The sequence below is a fragment of the Salvelinus alpinus genome, chromosome 25 (assembly GCF_045679555.1).
Source record: "Salvelinus alpinus chromosome 25, SLU_Salpinus.1, whole genome shotgun sequence".
Taxonomy (NCBI): Eukaryota; Metazoa; Chordata; class Actinopteri; order Salmoniformes; family Salmonidae; genus Salvelinus; species Salvelinus alpinus.
The window spans coordinates 10,178,451-10,201,312 of NC_092110.1; the positions used below are offsets into that span (position 1 = coordinate 10,178,451).

A 22,862-nucleotide genomic window follows, 5' to 3' on the forward strand; every position below is an offset into this window, starting at 1 on the left:
TTAGCACTTTGACTTGTACACCGAGGTGGAAAACTTTAGAAAATATACAAAATATTAGTTCTTATACAGTAATTGTTCTATTTAAGAGAACTGATCTCCGTTGACTGAAGTGAATCCTATGTTGAAAATTGACCTCAGTTCTTCATGTAGAGAGCTGGGTCTCCTACTCCTTGAATGTGTACTCAATTTTGTCTTCTTTTATTATTGTGAGGGAGTGACTGGACCAGGCGACTCAGTGGTTCAGATCCACCGTAGTGTTTTCATAGCCGGTATGATCTAGCTGCTAGCCGGTGGCACTTTAACCGTCTGGCACTTTCTCCGTCTCCATGACTACGGCATGAATGTTGGCCTCCAGTTTACCTGCCGAACAACTGGGTTGCTATGGGCACCATGACACCCCAGCAGTCGAGAGGGGGTTTAGGGCAGCTGACTAAAAATACCCCCTGCCTGCTACCCTTTAAACGGCATTGGGTGTCACAGCTGCTCAGTGCTCACGAGCAGCACAGAGTTGAGCAGGAGAAGAGGGCCAGCTAAATAGTGCTGTATGAATTGAACACCCTTACAGGGGTGATCCTACTAGAGGCCCAAGTTACAACCTGGGCCTGCTGCTCTGTTGATCCCAGGAGCGACAGACACTGCTAATTGCACTCCTACTTTGACTCACCAGGCCTATACCAAGGTTTCCCCAATTCATCTGTGCCTATACCTTTTTGTATGTTTGTTTAGGCCTTTTTTAAATTTTTTATTAATTTTAAATTTAATTTTTTTACATCCAGTGTCTCTTTCAAATACAGTGCCTTCAGAAGGTATTCACACCCCTTGACTTTTTCCACATTTTGTTGTGTTACAAGTTGGGATTAAATTGATTTCATTTTAATTTTGTCAACTATTTACACAAAATACTGGTGTCAAAGTGGAAGAAAATGTCTATTTTTTCTTTAAAGAAATTATGAAAAATAAAACACTAATATATCTTGATTACATAAGAATTCAACCTCCTGAGTCAATACATTTTAGAATGACCTTTGGTAGTGATTACAGCTGTGAGTCTTTCTGGGTAAGTCTAAGAGCTTTGCACACCTGGATTGTTCAAAATTTTCATTTTTCTTTTTCAGAATTCTTCAATCTGTCAAATTGGTTGTTGATCATTGCTAGGCAACCATTTTCAAGTCTTGCCATAGATGTTCAAACAGATTTAAGTCAACTGTAGCTCAGCCACTCAGGAACATTCACTGTCGTCTTGGTAAGCAACTCGTGTAGATTTGGCCTTGTGTTTTAGGTTATTGTCCTGCTGAAAGGTGAATTCATCTCCCAGTGTCTGGTGGAAAGCAGACTGAACCAGGTTTGCTGTAGGATTTTATCTGTGCTTAGCTCCATTCCATTTCTTTTTTTATCCTGAAAAACTCCCTAGTCCTTAATGATTACAAGCATACCCATAACATGATGAAGCCATCACTATGCTTGAAAATATGGAGAGTGGTACTCCATAATGTGGATTTGCCCCAAACATAACTTTTTGTCATGAATACAAAGTGTTAATTGCTTAACCAAATTTATTTTTTCAGTTTTACTTTAGTGCCTATTGCAAACAGGATGCATGTTTTGGAATATTTTTTAAATTCTGTACAGGCTTCCTCCTTTTCACTCTGTCAATTAGGTTAGTATTGTGGAGTAACTACAATGTTGATCCATCCTCAGGGATCCATCCAATGTGGTTGAATCTGTTTGAAATTCACTGCTCGACTGAGGGACCTTACAGATAATTGTATGTGTGGGGTAGAGGTGAGATAGTCATTATGTTAAACACTATTATTGCGCACAGAGTGAGTCCATGCAACTTATGTGACTTGTTAAGCACATTTTTACTGCAGAACTTATTTAGGCTTGCCATAAAGGATTTGAATAATTATTGACTCAAGACATTTCAGATTTTCATTTTTAATTCATTTGTAAAAAAAAAAAAGAAAAAAAAAAAAAAAAAAAAGAAAATTGAAAAACATAATTACACTTTGACATTATGGGGTATTGTGTGTAGGTCAGTGACAAAGAAATCAGAATGTAATCCATTTTAAATTCAGGCTGTAACATAGCAAATTGTGGAAAAAGTCAAGGGGTGTGAATACTTTCTGAAGGCACTGTATGTGTGGAGTCAATAGCTGGTACAGTAGGCCCCTACATGGGGTTTGTTTGTGTACATAATTAACATTTAATTTGATACAAGGCTTTGATGGAGTCATTAATGAATGGAATATGAAGACAAGAAGAAGAGTGCTGTGGCAGTAGTAGGTGATGTAATAGTCATTGCTGCCACTGTTATTCATCTGTTTTAATAATTCAGTAGACATGACATGCCTATTACTTCAGTGGGAAAGATTGTTTATTTATAAAATATATATATATATATTTAAAAAAAATGTACCTCTTTTTTTCTCCCCAATTCCGGAATATCCAATTGGTAGTTAGTCTTGTCCCATCGCTTCAACTCCTGTACGGACTCAGGAGAGGCGAAGGTCGAGAGCCATTTGTCCTCCGAAACACGACCCTGCCAAGCCGCACTGCTTCTTGAAACACTGCTCGCACGGAAGCCAGCCGACACCAATGTGTTGGAGGAAACACCAGACAACTGGCGACCGTATCAGCGTGCATGCGCCCGGCCCTTCACAGGAGTCGCTAGAGCGCCATGGGAAAAGGACATCCCGGCCGGCCAAACCCTCTACTAACCTGGACGACGCTGGGCCAATTGTGTGCCGCCTCGTGGGTCACCCGGTCGCGGCCGGCTGCGACAGCCCAGGATTGAACCTGGGTCTGCAGTGTGCGCCACTCGGGAGGCCCACGGAAAGATTGGTGTTTGATACGCCACAAAAGATGACCTTAACATTTTGTAGAGCTTTTAAAGTTGTGCGTAAATTATTGGCTTTAACGGCAGAACCGTTAACTTATAAATGTTTTCTCCTTTCTTGTTTTTTCCCCCCAGGCTCGAATAGCATTCCTACAAGGAGAAAGGAAAGGTCAAGAAAATGTAAAGAATGATCTAGTTAGAAGAATAAAGATGTTAGAATATGCATTAAAGCAAGAACGGTGAGTGTATAGCTTCTCTCTTTAACTTGAGGCAATAACTTTGATATGAGGCCAAGTTCAATCTGTCTCTTTGGCCATTGTATGCACATTTTGTGTGTAACTGCAATCAGTGGAGGCTGCTGAGGGGAGGACGACTCCGTTCCAGCTATTACTATGAGCCGTCCTCCCCTCAGCAGCCTCCACTGACTGCAATGTAGAATTTATTATCTCATCACATTTACTGAACTCTTTCATTTGTCTTCTCTCTACCAGAGCAAAATACCATAAATTAAAATATGGAACAGAATTAAATCAAGGTGAAGTTAAGATGCCTAACTTTGAACCAGGTACAGACCTCTCCTCTCTCAACTGCTATAAAATGAAATTAATAGAATATGTTGACATACAGTGGTTTCGATAACTTTTCTTCCGTGTTGTTTGCAGAAGAAACCAAAGACACAGAGGTCCCTGCTGTACCCCAGAACAGTCAGCTGACGTGGAAACAGGGCAGACAGCTCCTCAGACAGTGAGTACTCCGACACAGCATACCTATAGGGCCTCGCATCCAGCTAGCATTCTAACACGTTTATAGAACAAGATGAATTCCCATCAGGGTCTGTATTCATAGAGCGTCTCATCATGCTGATCAAGGATCAGGTCCCCCTAGTCCATGTAATCTTATTCCTTATGCTCTAAAATGTCAAACTGATCCTTGATCCGCATTCCTGCTCTGGGAAGCTTTAGGTACACAGGCCCAGGTTTATTTAGCTAGCTAAGTCATTTGGATGTGTAATTCTGTTTCTGTCCCAACAGATATCTTCAGGAAGTAGGTTACACGGACACAATACTAGATGTACGGTCTCAGAGAGTGCGTTCGTTACTGGGCCTATCCGGCTCGGAGCAGAACGGCTCTGTGGAAAACAAAAACCTGGAGCTGATCCTCAACGGAGGGGAGTCTCCAGCCAAACCAAAGGGACAAGATATGAAAAGGTAGGTTGTTAGGCCTCATCTGATCCTGCACACTGCCAATCACTTCAGTGAAGATCCAACTGACACAATGTTCACTTTTCCTGACCAAACTGAAATCACGCTCTCCACTTTTCCTGGCACCTTCCTAAATAGCAGATTTCTGATGGATTCTGCACATTGTGCCTCTGTGTGCTCAGAACAGTATGCTCTGAATAGCATTAGCCACATCATCCATTCTGTTTCATTTCATTTACTAATGAAATCATTTGCAGTGCCGCCCACATTGCTCTAAATAGTTTTTTTCAAACTGTTTTTCTAGGAATCCAGGAGACGTTCTGGAAACATTTAACTTCTTAGAAAACGCAGACGACAGTGACGAAGATGACGATGAGGAGGGAGACCTGATGGAGGATATAGACAGCGGCAAACACACAATAAAAAAACTTAAGATAAAGGTGAAGACCTCTTTGCTTCAGCCGATTTACATCTGACCGTGTGTGAAAAGCCCCTTACTAATGTTGTTGTAAATGTACTGCCAGTGTCAGCACTGTGTACATGGTTGTAATAATGGCTTACTAAGAGCAATACTTGGCTCTTGACTTGTATCCTCAGATCTGATGATGAATGTTGATAGTCATCAAGAGAGAACCTTTAAATGCCTGCTGTGTAAAAGAGTTCACCGCAATTTTAAATTCGGTACATGAGCATGTGGAAGGAAAATACCAACCACCCGGTCTCCTTTTATTTGACAAGTATTGTTATTATATACAAGTGTTATTATATACAAGTATCGTATTAACTGTGTACTGTATTTGATGATCCCAGTGTGCCAGACCTGGTGGCTGACTGTGTTTGTCCTCTGTCCAGGTTGGGAACGAGGGCCTGGCCTCTGACCTTCCAGACGATCCCGACACGGAGGAGGCTCTGAAAGAGTTTGACTTTCTGGTGAATGCCGAGGATGGAGAGGGAGCAGGGGAGGCCAGGAGTTCAGGGGACGGGACCGAATGGGGTAAGAGAGTATAACATACCTCCTGCTGAGAACCAGCCTATACCCCATTTTGTTCCCATTTACATTTGGCATAAATGCAGCTATTTGTATCAATGAAAATGTAGTGTTAGCCTGCATGGGTGTTGGGTAGAGGAACTGTGGCTTGGACAGCGCTAGTGTGTGTGTTAGATATGTATTCCTCTGCCTATCTGTGGGCCAGTGGTAGACATGTATTCCTCTACCTATCTGTGGGCCAGTGGTAGATATAACTGAACTATTGAGTAGTGGAGCGTGTATTCTGATCTGATGGCCTACCCTGTGCTATCTCAGTCACGCCAATGCTGCGTCAGCATTCCTCCTCACTTGTGCACAGGATATTCTGAGCCCTCCCCTGGCCCTGCCACACACCTAACTGCTGCTGCGTGCCCTGCTCAAAATCCCAGCCTGTCGGTTCAGTCACACTACCCTCAGCACAACCCTCCACAGTGGCCGAGAGAAAGGGTTGCATACAGAGCACCAGTCAGACCCACTAGAAATGAAATGAACCCCATTCTATACAGTGCTGGTCTTATTTGTCATGTCTTTTTTTTTTTTGCAAGGGGCCTAACCTGTGTTGTTGCTTCTCCTCTTTTGTCTGTTTAGGAAATTGTTTCATCGCATGTCTCATTGTTATTCACTCAAGGTTTTGACTTCTACCCAGTGAAGAACTTTCTACTATGTTAGACATAAAAACCTCTCTAGCCATGTCACTAAGTCAATCCACTTAGTGTGTGCTCTGCAGTCTTGCCATGCGGGGGAATGTTTTAGCACCCCACTGAGAGGCTGAGCTCTTTGTTTACTAAGCACGTCCAACCTGAGCTCTTTGTCTAGGTGTGGCCTGTATGTCGTTTACTAAACCTTCTCTTCTCCGTCCTATTCTTAGCCGAGCCCTTACCTTTTCCCTCGGGCGGGGGCAAGTCCTTTATCATTGGCTCTGATGACGTGTTGGAGAGTTTCCTGGGCCTGGGAGACCTGGCTGACCTCACCGTCTCCAACGATGAGGCTGACTACAGCTATGATGTAAGCAACTGTCAGCCCTGAACCATGACCCCCTGAACAGCACCAACCCCTCACTGAACCTTTCTCTCCTCCTGTACCCCTCCCTGCCTCTCCTCCTGAACCCATCTCTCCTCCTGTACCCCTCCCTGCCTCTCCTCCTGAACCCATCTCTCCTCCTGTGCCCCTCTCTCCTCCTGTACCCTCCCTGCCTCTCTCTCTCCTCCTGAACCCTCCCTGAACCTCTCTCCTCCGCCTCAACCACCTCACACACACAAAGCGTTGAGAAAGCGGAAGGTTCTCTAGCTTTGAAAGTTAGTCAGAATGACATATGTTCATTAGGGGCTTCATTAGGAAGTGGAGGGGCTTGCCGTGCTCAAGTAGTCCTAGTGCGTTACATCCTCCAGTGCTGTTAGCCCCCCTAGCTAACTCACCACCAACCTGTCTCTATTTTTCACTCCACAGTTGTTTAAAGTTGCTGTTCTCTTTTCCTCCCCTGTCCTGTGTCTATTTTTAGCTGCCAGCCAATAAGGACACATTCAGGAAGACGTGGAATCCCAAGTACACCCTGCGCAGCCACTTTGACGGGGTCAGGGCTCTGGCCTTCCATCCTGTAGAGCCTGTCCTGGTCACCGTGTCTGAGGACCACACACTCAAACTGTGGAACCTGCAGAAGACCGTACCTGCCAAAAAGTACACACACTGTTTGCACTGTTGGATTATCTTGTCATTATGGAATGTCTCATTAAATAAAAATCGGTCCGAGAAACCTTTTTAAAGACCTCTCTGTTTCTTCTTTAGAAGTGCCTATTTCGATGTGGAGCCCATTTACACATTCAGAGCCCATGTGTAAGTATCTAATAACCAGAAGGAACTGTGGTAATTTTTTTGAATAATACGATAAAACTATTTTCAATCAATCAGTAAAACTGTTTTGCATATGGCTTTCTCTCACTGTATAAGGATTGTTAGTAGGCAGTATTACATGTCACCTTTCTGAGACGCCTTTCCTCTCCTCAGTGGGCCTGTGCTGTCCCTGGCTATGAGTTCCAGTGGAGAGCAGTGTTACAGTGGAGGGATTGACCACACAATACAGTGCTGGAACATCCCCAGCTCCAACGTAGACCCTTATGACACCTACGGTAAGGTTGACACATCCTCAGCCCCTCTTTAGCGTGGCCAATGTATCTGTCTAGCCTCTGTGCCTTCAGACATTGACCACCGTGACAGAAGTCAGGAATACTTGAATTGATCCATCATATTATTTGAATTGATGAGTAGACTTCTATTATTTTATCCCTTCATTTTATTCCAATCGCACCCTTGAGTAATCAAAGAGCTGTTTTTCCTCTCTTATTGTATGGGTATCACTGACCCTGTCCCCTCCTCCAACGCCTCAGACCCCAGCGTCCTGGCTGGAACCTGGCTGGGCCACACAGACGCTGTGTGGGGGCTGGCCTACAGCGGGATCAAGAACCGCCTGCTGTCCTGCTCCGCAGACGGAACCGTCAAGCTGTGGAACCCCCAGGAGAAGAACCCATGCATCAGCACTTACAACCCAGAGAAAGGTGAGGACACAGGACATAGAAGTAGGCTTAGGACACAGGACATAGAAGTAGGCTTAGGACACAGGACATAGAAGTAGGCTTAGGACACAGGACATAGAAGTAGGCTTAGAACACAGGACATAGAAGTAGGCTTAGGACACAGGACATAGAAGTAGGCTTAGAACACAGGACACAGAAGTAGGCTTAGGACACAGGACATTGAAGTAGTCTTAGGACACAGGACATTGAAGTAGTCTTAGGACACAGGACATAGAAGTAGGCTTAGGACACAGGACATAGAAGTAGGCTTAGGACACAGGACATAGAAGTAGGCTTAGGACACAGGACATAGAAGTAGGCTTAGGACACAGGACATAGAAGTAGGCTTAGGACACAGGACATAGAAGTAGGCTTAGGACACAGGACATAGAAGTAGGCTTAGAACACAGGACATGGAAGTAGGCTTAGGACACAGGACATTGAAGTAGTCTTAGGACATAGGACATGGAAGTAGGCTTAGGACACAGGACATAGAAGTAGGCTTAGGACACAGGACATAGAAGTAGGCTTAGGACACAGGACATAGAAGTAGGCTTAGGACACAGGACATGGAAGTAGGCTTAGGACACAGGACATGGAAGTAGGCTTAGGACACAGGACATGGAAGTAGGCTTAGGACACAGGACATAGAAGTAGGCTTAGAACACAGGACATAGAAGTAGGCTTAGAACACAGGACATAGAAGTAGGCTTAGGACACAGGACATAGAAGTAGGCTTAGGACACAGGACATAGAAGTAGGCTTAGGACACAGGACATAGAAGTAGGCTTAGGACACAGGACATAGAAGTAGGCTTAGGACACAGGACATTGAAGTAGTCTTAGGACACAGGACATGGAAGTAGGCTTAGGACACAGGACATAGAAGTAGGCTTAGGACACAGGACATAGAAGTAGGCTTAGGACACAGGACATGGAAGTAGGCTTAGGACACAGGACATGGAAGTAGGCTTAGGACACAGGACATAGAAGTAGGCTTAGGACACAGGACATGGAAGTAGGCTTAGAACACAGGACATAGAAGTAGGCTTAGGACACAGGACATAGAAGTAGGCTTAGGACACAGGACATAGAAGTAGGCTTAGGACACAGGACATAGAAGTAGGCTTAGGACACAGGACATAGAAGTAGGCTTAGGACACAGGACATAGAAGTAGGCTTAGGACACAGGACATAGAAGTAGGCTTAGAACACAGGACATGGAAGTAGGCTTAGGACACAGGACATTGAAGTAGGCTTAGAACACAGGACATAGAAGTAGGCTTAGGACACAGGACATTGAAGTAGTCTTAGGACACAGGACATGGAAGTAGGCTTAGGACACAGGACATAGAAGTAGGCTTAGGACACAGGACATAGAAGTAGGCTTAGGACACAGGACATAGAAGTAGGCTTAGGACACAGGACATAGAAGTAGGCTTAGGACACAGGACATGGAAGTAGGCTTAGGACACAGGACATGGAAGTAGGCTTAGGACACAGGACATGGAAGTAGGCTTAGGACACAGGACATGGAAGTAGGCTTAGGACACAGGACATAGAAGTAGGCTTAGGACACAGGACATGGAAGTAGGCTTAGGACACAGGACATGGAAGTAGGCTTAGGACACAGGACATGGAAGTAGGCTTAGGACACAGGACATGGAAGTAGGCTTAGGACACAGGACATAGAAGTAGGCTTAGAACACAGGACATAGAAGTAGGCTTAGGACACAGGACATAGAAGTAGGCTTAGGACACAGGACATAGAAGTCACAGTATTACACAGTATTACATTATTAAGGCCCTATAGATTACTGATGTCCATTTCTCTTACGCCTTGATCACGCTGACAGCGTCATTGCGTTTTGGTACACCAGAAGTACATTCATTTTCAATGGAACTCTGCGTTTGCCTTTAGCGTTGCAGAGGCAGTGCGTTCTGTATGGCGCGTACGTTGGATTTATCGAACGTGTGCGTCAAACTGTGTGCGTAGACGGCTTGACAGAAATGGTAGCAGAAGGCGAATGATGAACTTTCGTTGCGCACTTATCCAGATGATGCTGCGTACCATTTTGCGCAACGACGCTGTAGGTGTGATCGAGGCGTTTGAACAAAGTTGGAGTAAAAAGTAATTGTAATTGACAAGTGAATTTTATATCAGATGTTTTTCATCTGCTCCCTTCATCTAAGAGAAATCCATTTGGTAAGAATAGATTTGACAGCCATACAATCCAAATGCTACGCACTTTAACTTCCCCAGTAGTGTGGGGAGCTCGTTTTTCACACGGACATAACATGACAATGGCACTTGACTGCGGCCCTGTGTCAAGTGGCCACGGTCGGACAGTGGAGGTGCGAAAGGCTCTTCAACTGGTGTGTGTGTGTGTGTGTGTGTGTGTGTGTGTGTGTGTGTGTGTGTGCGCGGCAGAACACGGCATCCCCACGGCGGTGGACTTCAATGGCTGTGACCCCGCCCACATGGTGGCGTCCTTCAACACGGGCAACGCTGTGATCTATGACCTGGAGACGTCCCAGGCTGCCGTGGTGTTCGCCTGTCAGGGGGAGAACAGTAAGTCTATTGCACCTATCATTTAGCAGGACTACAACAACCCTAGACCAGAGCCTTTCATCATTTAGCAGCAGGACTACAACAACCCTAGACCAGAGCCTTTCATCATTTAGCAGGACTACAACAACCCTAGACCAGAGCCTTTCATCATTTAGCAGCAGGACTACAACAACCCTAGACCAGAGCCTTTCATCATTTAGCAGCAGGACTACAACAACCCTAGACCAGAGCCTTTCATCATTTAGCAGGAGGACTACAACAACCCTAGACCAGAGCCTTTCATCATTTAGCAGCAGGACTACAACAACCCTAGACCAGAGCCTTTCATCATTTAGCAGCAGGACTACAACAACCCTAGACCAGAGCCTTTCATCATTTAGCAGGAGGACTACAACAACTCTAGACCAGAGCCTTTCATCATTTAGCAGGAGGACTACAACAACTCTAGACCAGAGCCTTTCACCATTTAGCAGGAGGACTACAACAACCCTAGACCAGAGCCTTTCATCATTTAGCAGGAGGACTACAACAACCCTAGACCAGAGCCTTTCACCATTTAGCAGGAGGACTACAACAACCCTAGACCAGAGCCTTTCAACACAACCAGGGAGACTATGGGCCATAAGCTCAGTTAATATAGAATGACTTACTGAATTACATTTTCTATGGGGGATTATGGGTATACAGAAACATGTTATGTGAAAATCAAGTAAATACTGGGTAACATTATAAATAAGACTCCCTGAATAATATTAACTGCTAATGATATGGTTGCTTTTTCTTCTTTATATAGATATCTCGTATATCCTAGACTACTAACTTTGTACACAGTCTTAATGGTCTGTCATCATTTCGGGTGTTAATAGTATTAATAGTGAATGTGTTGTGACCCATTCTCTCACCTGTGTGTTTTCAGCTCTGCCTGGAGCCAACCACATCAACAAGGTAGTGAGTCACCCCACCCTGCCTGTCACCATCACGGCCCATGAGGACAGGGACATCAAGTTCTTTGACAATAAATCAGGTACGTGAACAGGAGAGGACAGTGTTCAGCTAGCTACTCTGACTGACTAACTAGCTCAGTGAATCAGAGCCTAGATGGGAGAATGACTAAGACCAGTCATATATAGAGAGTTAGGACTGTTTTGTACATGTTCTGTCATCTGTCTGTCGTACAGTATCTCTGTACTGACTGTTACGTCTGCCTGCCATATCTCTGTACCGACTGTTACGTCTCGGTCTGTCTGCCATATCGCTGTACTGACTTGTGTATGTCTGTCCTGTTGTGTAGGTAAAGTGATCCATGCGATGGTGGCCCACCTGGATGCTGTCACCAGCCTGGCTGTGGACCCCAACGGGATCTACCTGATGTCAGGAAGTAAGTACGAGCAACGTAGCTGTGGGGAACTTTTAAAGGGCAGCATTCGGTGGTCACCAGCTTACAGTTCTGATTCTAAGACTAGTATCAATATTCTTCTACAACATTTGTATCCTATGACAACACACTCATGTAACATTCTGGTCGTGCTGATATCCAGAGAGAACATGGCTGATCCTACATTCCTTTCCTTGTTGCTCCTCTGTAGGCCACGACTGTTCAATCCGTCTGTGGAACCTGGACAGTAAGACCTGTGTGCAGGAGATCACTGCCCACCGCATGAAGTCTGACGAGTCAATCTATGACGTTGCCTTCCACCCGTCTAAGGCATACATAGCAAGTGCGGGGGCCGACGCCCTGGCCAAAGTGTTTGTGTAGTAGACCTGTGCTGCTCTGCCAGACTGAGCTGAGCGTGTAGACACAAAGAAAGAATAGACTGCTTCACTGCCCTGTGTAACGAGAGTAGCATTTTATAACACTACATTGAAGCTGCCTCCCTCCATCCCTATTGAACTCTACACCTGACAGAAACCAGGTGCCAAGGGGACTTATGCCAGGCATGGTGAGTGGAGGAGCGACCAATCAGTTGTATCTGTTTTCGAACACAAAAACATTTAACTGTAATTTACTCTAAGTTAAAACAAGCCAGTGTATGTAGCCTTTTGACTAGGTTTGAGCTGAGCTAATATCTGTCCTGTAGGTATACTTCAGTGACCATGGACGGAGTGGCTGTCGTATGCGTCAGACAGTGGGTCGTCAGAGAGAGGTCAGGACTGGGTCATGTCTTTTAATCTGATTCACACAACTGGGCTGACCCCGACCATACTGAACTGGCTTAGATATGATCTTTTCACATTGTTCTTTTCACCACGTTTCCAGTAACTATGGTGGATTTGTGACCAGGCCAGTACAGCTCAGCTTGGCTCGCTAGTGTGAAAAGGGTATTTAACGGGACGTGGCCACAGCCCCTGGTGGGCTGACCGGGAGACCCTGCGGCGTGGATTCAGTTCATGCTGAACACGAGTCACAGGCGTCCACTCAACCATGTAGCGAGAGAAAAATAATATGAAATATAAGTCAATCAACTTCACTTTAGCGTAGGTTACATGACATTTTTGTGTAAAAATAAAATATAGTTTTTATAATCCTTTTTATATAAATATAGTCTGTCATAACAGCACTGAAAAAATTGTTTAAAAAAAAAAGGGAATATTTATTCCTGGTTTGAACCCTCCATCACAACTCATGCTGTCCTCCACAACTGATCTGACTTATTTTCCCCCTGTCACAGAAAACCCTCGCTGATCTCGCCCTTCCTAACCCTAGGATGCTATCTCTTACATTGCTTTGACACCGTCTTGTCACGGCAGTAAAGACTAGGACTAAAAGAAGCCCATTTAATGGCTTCCTGAGAGCTCTTTTTAAATAAACTGCAGCCTCCTATCACTATGTGATATGTTTGTACACCTTACTGTATTTGAGTTTATTTATCACAGGTTATTAGACATCTTAATACTATTTATTTCACTTTCTGTTAGTCTTATCCGTTCAACTACATACACGGCCCAAGGATCTCTATAAGATCAAGTGAAACTGTAAATACAAAACAAGTGAAACCTGATGTCAGTCTGAGGTATAGACTGCCTTATTCTGTTAAATCACTGCTTTGAAGCAAGCATGGAGTGTAATTGTTTCTCTTTATTAAGGGATTGGAATAGCAAACGTAAGATTAATCACGACTCAATGTTTTGTTTGGTTGTACTATTTTCCTTTTATCTTGAAAAACTGTTATTTTCAAACGTACGGTGTAGCCAAGTCTTTTTTTTTGTTTCTGTCATGCATGATTAATACAATCAATACTTCTTTTTTTAGACTTCCAATAAAAGGTTCTGATCAGTTTGCGAATTTTGATGTTTTGTAAGGTTTTTGATTTGCAAACTATGAATCAGCAGATTTTAAAGATTGTACCACATTCAACAGTTCAAAAGTAATGTATATAAAATGTCTATAATAAATATTAAATGGTGTACCTGTACATAAAGTCTGTTGTGTTTAATGCATGCAGTCTGCATGTAATATTGTTTTGTTGGGTAAATTGTTTGCATGATAAACACATCTATTGTAAAACAAATAAAACACTTCTTTATTGAAAGAAAAAAGAAAAGTAATAAATATAGAATCATCAACAAAACGTAATTCATAAAGTACAGGTCAACATGCAAATGTATGGTACAGTATACAAAAGAAACTGGCTTTGGGAAAGCATTCTGTTGTAGTTACATAGAAGCTTAGCATCAGCAGTTGTGGCCTAGCAAAGAATTAATGGTACTTTATTCCTTAAATATCATCCCTTACCTTTAACTAACATACATATGACTACAAGCCATATCAAGCAGAGAAGTGATTACTGTTTATACTGTATAAGTGTTGTTGATGAGGGCGAAGGAATACCTTGGTCTATAGGTAACGTTTCTGTGCTTTTGGTTTGTTCAAGAAATACAAACTACATGAACCTTAACGTATTTCACTATAGTTACGATACACATTGGATAAAACATGAATATTTCCCAAACTAGTCACATCTTGAGAACCTATGAATGAATATTGTCTATTATTGAGAATAATGGTAGTGATATCAGTTACCATCAGACTATTTGAGTAAGGTAATATCCAACTTGATGATCTATGATAGTTTTCTGAGAACTCGTGAACCTACAATGCTATTGCCTTGTTAGCGTCTGCTGTACTCTGGTTGTGTTGAACAGTGACTAGCACTTTATTTTTTACGGTATTGTTTGTGTTGGCACTGGTATTTAATAGTTTGGTAAAAAATAATTTGGTAAAACTGACAGCTACTTTGAAGAATTCAACACAATTTACAACCATCGGGTGCCGAGTGGCACTTAATTGAATGAATCCCAAAGAAACAATCAAGTAATTTATAGGTTATTACTATGTAGTAACCATTTTATTTCTCAGTAAATACCTGGTAATTTCTGTACTGTAAAATAAAGTGCTATCTAGATGTTTCCTGTCTGGCTGGGGTTTTCAGCGAGCCCAGACTGCTACCTCTCCCTAGTTGGCCTCAGTGAAGTCCCTGCAGATGCCCCTTACAAGGGGCTGCTGGAACTGCTGCAAGCCAGTGAACTCCCTGGTGAAGAATGTGTGGCTATCCTTGGGCTCTGACGCCATAGTTTGCAGGTCATCCATTGGAGCCCAGGCCACCCCCACAGAGTAGATGGTGATCCCTGTAGAAGGGGGGAGAGATGAGATCAAACGAGTGCTGTAATTTGAAGTGATTGAACTAGGAATAGGAAGAGCATCATCTAAGAAATCTGTTCAGTGTGATTATCTTATAGCTGCTGTCATTGTCGCTAAAACCTATTTCTCTACTAATAGCACTCAATGTGACAAAACATTTCAGCTTAGCTCTGTTTTTATTATGTCATACAAACATATTTTGATCTTGTTCTACATGCTAGCCCGACACATGGTAATACTTTTGCCAAAAAGGAGTCCACACACCTTCCTTCTGGGCGGCCAGGGCCGGCCCTCTGACGTCATCGTAGGACTGTCCGTCAGTGACCACTATGAGGAAGTTCCTCCCAGGGCCAGCCTTGCGGGCCAGGAACAGGTTCTGGGTAGCGTAGGCAACGGCGTCTCCCGTGGCCGTGCCACCACTCATGTAGGGGATCCCCTGCAGGGCCCTGAGGGCATCATCCTTCACTGGGTAGTCGTACATGTTAAACTCCATCCGCTGGTCATAGGTGAACTGGACTGCCCCAACACGTGACCCTATGTCTGAGATGTCGAAGCTACGGGCCACGGCGGTAATGAAGTCCAAGATCAGGCGGAAGTTCCCCTCCCCGACGCTGCTGGAGCCGTCAATGAGGAAGCCCAGGTTGACCGAGTTGTAGCAGGTCTTGGAGCAGAGGAGCTGGTCCACTGAGCACAACTTCTGGGCCAGGGGCTTCACATGCTTGGTGGTGCCGAACCAACTGGGTATGGCGTATGTGAAGTAGCCGTTGTCCTTGCACACTGCCTGGCATGGCACACACAAACACAGTCAGTCAGTGACATATCATCATGTAGATTAGAACACAACAGCTATGGCTGGATATTGTAAGTGATGACATCACTGTGATATAGGCCGGCGAATTGATCTTTGCATTACAGTATGTGGTGCCCAGCAAAATCTGCTAACGACTATGGGCAGGGCCAGAACATCATATATTTTTCAAACCACTAAAGTAGAACAGGATGCAGCCAATAAGACAGAGTACCACAGAGTCACGTGTCTCTTGGCTCCCTGCTCACCTTCTTCATGTAGTCCTTGTCTCTGACCATGCCTAGCTCCTCCAGGGCAGGCTTGGCCACTGGCACCAGGAACACGTTGATACCAGACTCTCTGGCCAGCACGGCCGCATCTTCCAGTTCGTCTGAGGGCCAGCCATCTATAAACACCACTATGACCCTGGGGTGACCTCTCCTCACCCCAGTCTGGAAGAAGGACTCCACCGTGTGCATGATGGCCTTACCTGTGGGGACCAGACAGACAGCATTGTCTCAGATGAGCTTTGTCGGGAATCCCCACTACATTTGGCTGATGTGAAAAATTAGCTGGTGATATGTATTGTATTCCTGTGTATATATTCGTCCCGTTCCTCTCATATCCATTTCTCCTCTGAATGGGGAAATAGTATTATATACTGGTCGTATAGCATGCAAATCCATCATGTGGTACTATGTGTATACCAGCAATAAAAATCCGTAAGAACCTGTGTTAGTGTTTCCTCCCAGGTATGCTATCTCTTTGATGGCAAACACCACATCTTTGGGTTGAGTATAGTTAGTCAGGAGAAATTCTGTCCGAGGTGTGTCACTGGAAGGACAAGAGCGCTGTGTTAGCTTCATACAATACGGTACTGTTTTGCTATGGAGTTAGTGGCTAAATGATAACACCTAATTGGAAAATGTGCTAATTGAACACCAAATGAACTGACTCACCTAGCTTGCACCACACCAAGATGTGGTCCATTCGGTCCAATCCTTAGCATCACCGCTAACTTGCTGATGAAGTTCTTCTGAAGGTTGAAGCGACGCTGCCCAATGTTGTTGCTGCTATCCAGCAGCAGGGCTATCTCCATCTGGCAGTCTGGAATGAGAGAGCAAGACCTGGGCATTCTGGAAGCAAAATAAAATGTTCTACACAATCAAAGCAAAGCACAACATGACACAAACGTACCTCTATTTCCTCCTGTAGTTATTTTCTTCACTGGCTTCTTTAATGTTTTCTTCACTGCAAGATAGACAGGCTCTGGTTACTGCACGTGGTGCTCGTACGGTTTCAATAAAATACCCTTATCTGTCATGTAAATAAGGAAGACAGGTATCTCTGTGGAATACTTCATGGTAGCTCTGGAGGGTCTAAAAACAGAACCATTTAGTAATGAAGATATCAAGTAATTGTACTTTTGGATACATAGTCAGCCCTGAAATTCAACTTCTAGTAAGGTATGAGGACCAAGAGAGGATGTGTCCATAAAACATAATGCATGTCCCATGCAGTATTGGTGACCATCATGTGCAGTTTAATCTACATGTTAGAATTGTACCTAGTCCTGGTCCTGATGCAGGGAGGACAGTTGTGGCTATCTGGGAGGACACCTCCTGGGGCACATGAACAGATTCTGACAACAGAGAGTCAAATGTTTTATCAAAACGTGTCATTAATGAAAAATCACTTCATTGCAAATCGTTCAGAACATCAACATTGAATATCATTGAATACCATTCGATTCATTCTTCATGCCTACTCAGCCTTCAAGTCACATTTTCCCCTGTGGAATGTACAATATTAAACATGTTTGGTATTTGGCGCCACCTACGGGCCACAGTGAACGATGCGGTCCACCTGGACAGGGCCTGAGATTGGACTCCATGGGAGTAGGAGCCGAGGTAGTTCTGTCTGCCTTGCAGTTTTTGGACCTTCACTGGTCCCCCCGAGGACCTTATCACCCCCCTGAGAGAAGTGGTCAAATACAGTGAAAAATGTAAATGAGTAGTAAGTGGCCAGTCACTGCAAACTTTGAGGGAAGGGAAGATAGACGAAGAATGCAGATGCTGTAGAAGCTATACTGACTCTCTCTGTACATCAATACTCTGAGAAAGAAAAGAAAGTGATTGAGGTGAAACTTTATAGCGTGTGCATTAGCCAAACATTATCCCTCTCCTGGCCTACACAAAGCCTCTTATTCTTAGCCCTGCTATTGATCTCCTCCAGCCTTACTGGTGCACGGCTGCGCCACACACGCTGGACACGGCGGCGTACACCCGAGAACCAAACACAGACACCCTCCAGAGGGTGCAGTTAGGCGGACAGAGGACCAACTGCTTCTCCTCGGTCAGGTCTGCCCCACGGGTCGTACAGGCAATGGGGGTGGTAACTGAGACAGAAAAACAGAGACAGAAAGAGAGAGATAGAGCGAGAGAATAAATGGAGAATACTGAATACTGCCGGCACTCTATGTGTTTTCTGTCAGGTAGCCTATACCTATTAGTTCGGTATGGCTTTCCCTTCCTCGGAGCCACAACTCGATACCAAAGCCTGCAGGCTATAATAAAGAACAACTCTGAAGACAAAATACCCCCAGTCACACTTCTACGTTAATTACATTTTGAAGAAAAATCATAAACATTACCGTTTGCTTTTGAGGAATTTCATCCAAATCAAACCGAGACTGGGCTTACCATTGAACATGTCTCTGAGCCAAAGGCCACAAGGCTAGAGCAGTGGCTCTCAACAATAACATCCTAACACTTCTGCCTTAATGAAATAAGTATCATATTTTGTTTGGGAGTCTGCCAAGTAAAACTAAAAGTCTTCCAAGTAAAACTGACTGGTTAACAAACGAAATAAATCCACTGATACAACACGATCAAATATATATTTTTCTCCACATACAGCAGCTACTGTTCATCAATAGACTCTCACATTTCTAAATATTTTACTATCTTGCTGAGCTGTGCAGTTCTCAACTGTCTCCCTGTGGGACTACATTGGATCAAATTAAGATGAGAAACATTAATGAACACATTGTTAATTCCCAGAAAACTAGTAGTATCACATCTACAGTATCTCATCTGCCTAATATTGACAGAGAAAAAAACTATGTGTTTATGAGATTCAAACCACTAACCACTTGAGTCAGATCCAGATGCTCTGCGTGTCAGAGACAGAATGCCTGTGGGAATTAAACAAAGTGATCATTGAAGCTTTACAATAATGTCAAAGTTCACTCAATAATATTGAATATGCATCATGAAATCTTAGTTACATATTATAGTTCATTACACATAAAGCTTTGACATATATATATATTTTTTTTGCACAGTACTAATTTCATCATTATGACACAAAACTCTACAATGCCTTTTTGATCAGATATGACCGTTTTTAAATTATTCCATTCCATTGTCATTTTGAGTGAAACCGAAAAATACATTTCCTAGACAACTCATACAAGGTAGATGATGTGGCACATTCAGTGTGTCAATTGCACCAACCAGTGCTTACCTAACAGGTGTAGAACAGCAAACAAAATTGGCATGATGACCCAAACACCTACAATATAATAAGCAACCAGGAAAACATTTAAAAAACTTTCAATAATTAGAGATATACAATTACAAGTAGTAATTGATAAGACGAAATGCATAAGAAAAAAGCACATCAACTAACAATGCAATAAAACAAGTTTTTAGTTTTTGGTTATCAATTCATAGAAAAGTACGCCACTCTTGTTTAGACAAGTTAGATATCTGCAGCTTGGACGATGTTCAGTCATGCGTTCAACACAACAGAGCATCTCTGTCTCTATGGGATTAAAGCTGAAAGTATTAAAACACATTCATTACACACACACACACACACACACACACACACACACACACACACACACACACACACACACACACACACACACACACACACACACACACACACACACACACACACAACAAAACAAAAATCCACCTTACAGACAATTTGTAGAATAAGGTTTCCTTGAGATCTAAGATTCCATATGGCAAATTCTTGCAGGGGGAAGGAAAAAGGTGCTATTCCCTGGAAGTGTGTAGTATTCCTGGGATCACATCTGAACCTCCAGAGAGAGCTGGCTCCTTAAATAATGTCCTCAAACTTCCCAGTCATCTCCCTGTGACATCAGAGGAGGAGGGGTCTACTAGAGACCTGAGTTCAACCTGAGACATCTGAACCAAGCAGCCAGGACAATAAGGTGGCCTCAAAATTAACCAGAAATTACATATGAGTCAAATAAAGTGAGGTTGACGTTATGATTGCAGGTACTTTGTTAGAACATAAAGCAGATTAAGAAATCAAAGTAATTAAACATAACAGTAGAAGACTGTTCAGTGGGCAATCATATTGTACCAGACAAATACTACGGGGATCACATATACTGAAACATCTGCATTCAATTCTGTAAATTGCTTTGGATAAAAGTGTCTGCTAATTGGCATAAAGACTCTACACAAGGCAATCTATGCTGCCATGTGCTTTGGTGACCACGTTTGGATCCTCAGGTCTTCACCTACTTCTAGAAGCTAGTATGTACAGTGCTGTCAGAAAGTATTCACACCCCTGGACTTTTGCCACATTTTGTTGTGTTACACCCTGAATTTTAAATGTATGAAAATGAGATGTTTTGTCACTGATCTGCCCATGATGTCAAAGTGGAATGTTTTTTTTTGAGCTGAAATGTATTGAGTCAATAAGTATTCAACCCCTTTGTTATGGCAAGCCTAAATAAGTTCAGGTGTAAAAAATAAGTCATATGTACTCTTTTCTGTGTGCAATAATAGTGTTTAACACAATTTTTTTTATGTCTACCTCATCTCTGTACCCCACACATACAATTATCTGTAAGGTCCCTCAGTCGAGCAGTGAATTTCAAACACAGATTCAACCACAAAGACCAGTGAGGTTTTCCAATGCATCGCAAAAAAAAGCACACCTATTGGTAGATGGGTAAAAATAAAAAAGCAGACATTGAATATCCCTTTGAGCATGGTGGTTATTAATTACACTTTGGGTGGTGTATCAATACACCCAGTCACTACAAAGATACAGGCATCCTTCCTAACTCAGTTGCCAGAGAGGAAGTAAACCCCTCAGTGATTTCACCATGAGGCCAACGGTGACTTTAAAACCTTTACAAAGTTTAATGGCGGTGATAGGAGAAAACTGAGGATAGATCAACAACATTGTAGTTACTCCATCATTCTAACCTAATTGACAAGAGTGAAAAGAGGGAATCTTGTAAAGAATACAAATACTCCAAAACATGCATCATGTTTGCAACAAGGCACTAAAGTAATACTGAAAAAAATGCAGCAAAGCAATTCACTTTTTGTCCTGAAAACAGTGTTAAGTTTGTGGCAAATCTAATACAACACATTACTCGTAACACTCCATATTTTCAAACATAGTGGTGGCTACATCATATTATGGGTATGCTTGTAATCATTAAGGACTGGAGACTTTTTCAGGATAAACATTTACGGAATGGAGCTAAGCATAGGCAAAATTGTAAAGGAAAACCTGGTTCTTTCTGCTTTCCAGCAGACACTGGGAGATTAATTCACCTTTCAGCAGGATAGTAACCTAAAACACAAAGCCAAATCTACACGATGACAGTGAATGTTCCCAAGGTTACAGTTTTGACTTAAATCTACTTGAAAATATATGGCAAGACTTGAAAATGGCTGTCTAGCAATGATCAACAACCGACTTGACAGAGCTTGAAGAATTTTTTAAAAGAACAATGGGCAAGTGTTGCACAATCCAGGTGTGGAAAACTCTTAGACTTACCCAGAAAGATTCACAGCTGTAATCACTGCCAAAGATTATTCTAACATTTATTGACTCGGGGTAGAATATTTATGTAATCAAGATATATTAGTGAGTTTTTCTTCTTCTTCAAATGCTAGAATTTGAGTGTTTTGTGTAGAGCGTTGACAAAAAAAAATGCAATTAAATCCATTTTAATCCAATTTGTAAGACAACAAATTGTGGAATTAAGTCAAGGGGTGTGAGTATTTTCTGTGGGCACTGTACATGCTCCATAGATACACATGTTCATCATTGTTATAAAAATCCCCATCCCTTTCACTGTCAGAGAGAAAAGGAAGAGGGGGTCACCATGACAACCCCTACAGCTGCCTGATATTCTCATCATGTCTTTCTGTCCTCCAGAACAGCAGAGTCTCATGTGCCATCCTCTCAATATTTTCTTCTGGACAGAGTCCTAGCGGAGCTCAGTGAAATCAATGTCAGACAGATAAACCAGGGATAACCTGAACCTCTCCTCTCGTTGAAGCCAAAGCCACTAGGGTGCCATGGGACACCATTGTCCAGGTATTAGTATGGCCTTTCACCATCACAGCATCAGTGTAGCCAGTGATTATGTTAATGTCAGCTTTAGTTGTTGTAGTTATGTCAAAAAGGCTACGATCACATAAATCACCTGGGGTGAAGTGTCGCCTGCCCTCACTGCTGACATTCAGAAAGAAGGAAAGAAAGAGATTCCATAAGAAGAAGGGGAGTATCTAAAACCTGTTCTATGGTGTCTGGGTACGCTCAAATCAAGCTCAGTTTGAAGTATTTGAAATAGTATTTGGTCTGATTTGACCTTGGAACTTTCCCTCAAGGTCAGAATGCGTTGTTCTCTCTGGGGACTGGGACACATATTCCACACATTCTAATGACACACATTTCATTACTCCTCCAGCGCTACATATAAACCTTTTGGTGCGTGCATTTACAGTACATTACTCCGCCTAATTGAAAACACCAACAAACATTTCAGCATGGTATGAGTTATGATACTATAAAGCTAATGGAGAGTGTAGGCTTGGCTGGGTGTTTCTAAGTAAGCAGGTGATGGTCACAAGGAGAACTTGGCCTGTGACTCCATGCTCAGCCATGTGGGGTGAGACTGAGGAGCTGACTAAAAGGGAACTGACATAGCTGTTTCAGCATGGGCCAAGCAGAATGGGCCACTGTAATGTGTTTAGTATAATGGGAGACTTGATGGGAGAAACACAGCAACCTACTCAGAGTTCAAGGCTCATCCTCTGACCATGCCACCATAGACCAAGGCATATCAAATGCCTTTATATTCCTTGCCATAGCCACAAGCAATAAGGCACATCAGATTGTTATTCATTTTGGTATTCACATTCTAAACAATTCAAT

General features: G+C 43.1%; 3 protein-coding genes across 3 annotated transcripts in view; 1 reads left to right on the top strand and 2 right to left on the bottom strand.

The window, feature by feature from the left end:
* Positions 1–2,502, bottom strand: part of ap4s1 (adaptor related protein complex 4 subunit sigma 1) — a 17,917-nt gene extending 15,415 nt beyond the window's left edge. The window contains exon 1 of the mRNA XM_071365567.1: positions 2,420–2,502. The gene's annotated coding sequence lies outside the window, so the exon portion shown is untranslated. The remainder of the gene's footprint in view (positions 1–2,419) is intronic.
* strn3 (striatin, calmodulin binding protein 3) overlaps positions 1–13,619 on the top strand; it is a 25,284-nt gene extending 11,665 nt beyond the window's left edge. The window contains exons 2-16 of the mRNA XM_071365563.1: positions 2,975–3,078; positions 3,331–3,404; positions 3,502–3,583; positions 3,871–4,047; positions 4,346–4,481; positions 4,894–5,035; positions 5,937–6,073; positions 6,567–6,742; positions 6,851–6,898; positions 7,070–7,191; positions 7,450–7,617; positions 10,066–10,206; positions 11,123–11,230; positions 11,498–11,584; positions 11,793–13,619. Of these exons, the coding sequence (XP_071221664.1) occupies positions 2,975–3,078; positions 3,331–3,404; positions 3,502–3,583; positions 3,871–4,047; positions 4,346–4,481; positions 4,894–5,035; positions 5,937–6,073; positions 6,567–6,742; positions 6,851–6,898; positions 7,070–7,191; positions 7,450–7,617; positions 10,066–10,206; positions 11,123–11,230; positions 11,498–11,584; positions 11,793–11,962 (1,872 nt within the window). The 3' untranslated portion in view covers positions 11,963–13,619. The remainder of the gene's footprint in view (positions 1–2,974; positions 3,079–3,330; positions 3,405–3,501; positions 3,584–3,870; positions 4,048–4,345; positions 4,482–4,893; positions 5,036–5,936; positions 6,074–6,566; positions 6,743–6,850; positions 6,899–7,069; positions 7,192–7,449; positions 7,618–10,065; positions 10,207–11,122; positions 11,231–11,497; positions 11,585–11,792) is intronic.
* On the bottom strand, positions 13,263–22,752 carry coch (coagulation factor C homolog, cochlin (Limulus polyphemus)). Its single transcript, XM_071365565.1, has 12 exons — positions 19,625–22,752; positions 19,161–19,208; positions 18,784–18,828; positions 17,874–18,030; positions 17,473–17,606; positions 17,200–17,274; positions 16,830–16,883; positions 16,592–16,739; positions 16,363–16,466; positions 15,902–16,122; positions 15,110–15,626; positions 13,263–14,832 (listed from the first exon to the last, which is right to left on the bottom strand). Exons 2-12 carry the CDS (start codon positions 19,192–19,194, stop codon positions 14,660–14,662), a joined length of 1,662 nt encoding a protein of 553 aa, XP_071221666.1. The 5' UTR covers positions 19,195–19,208; positions 19,625–22,752; the 3' UTR covers positions 13,263–14,659.
* Positions 22,753–22,862: the final 110 nt, after the last annotated feature.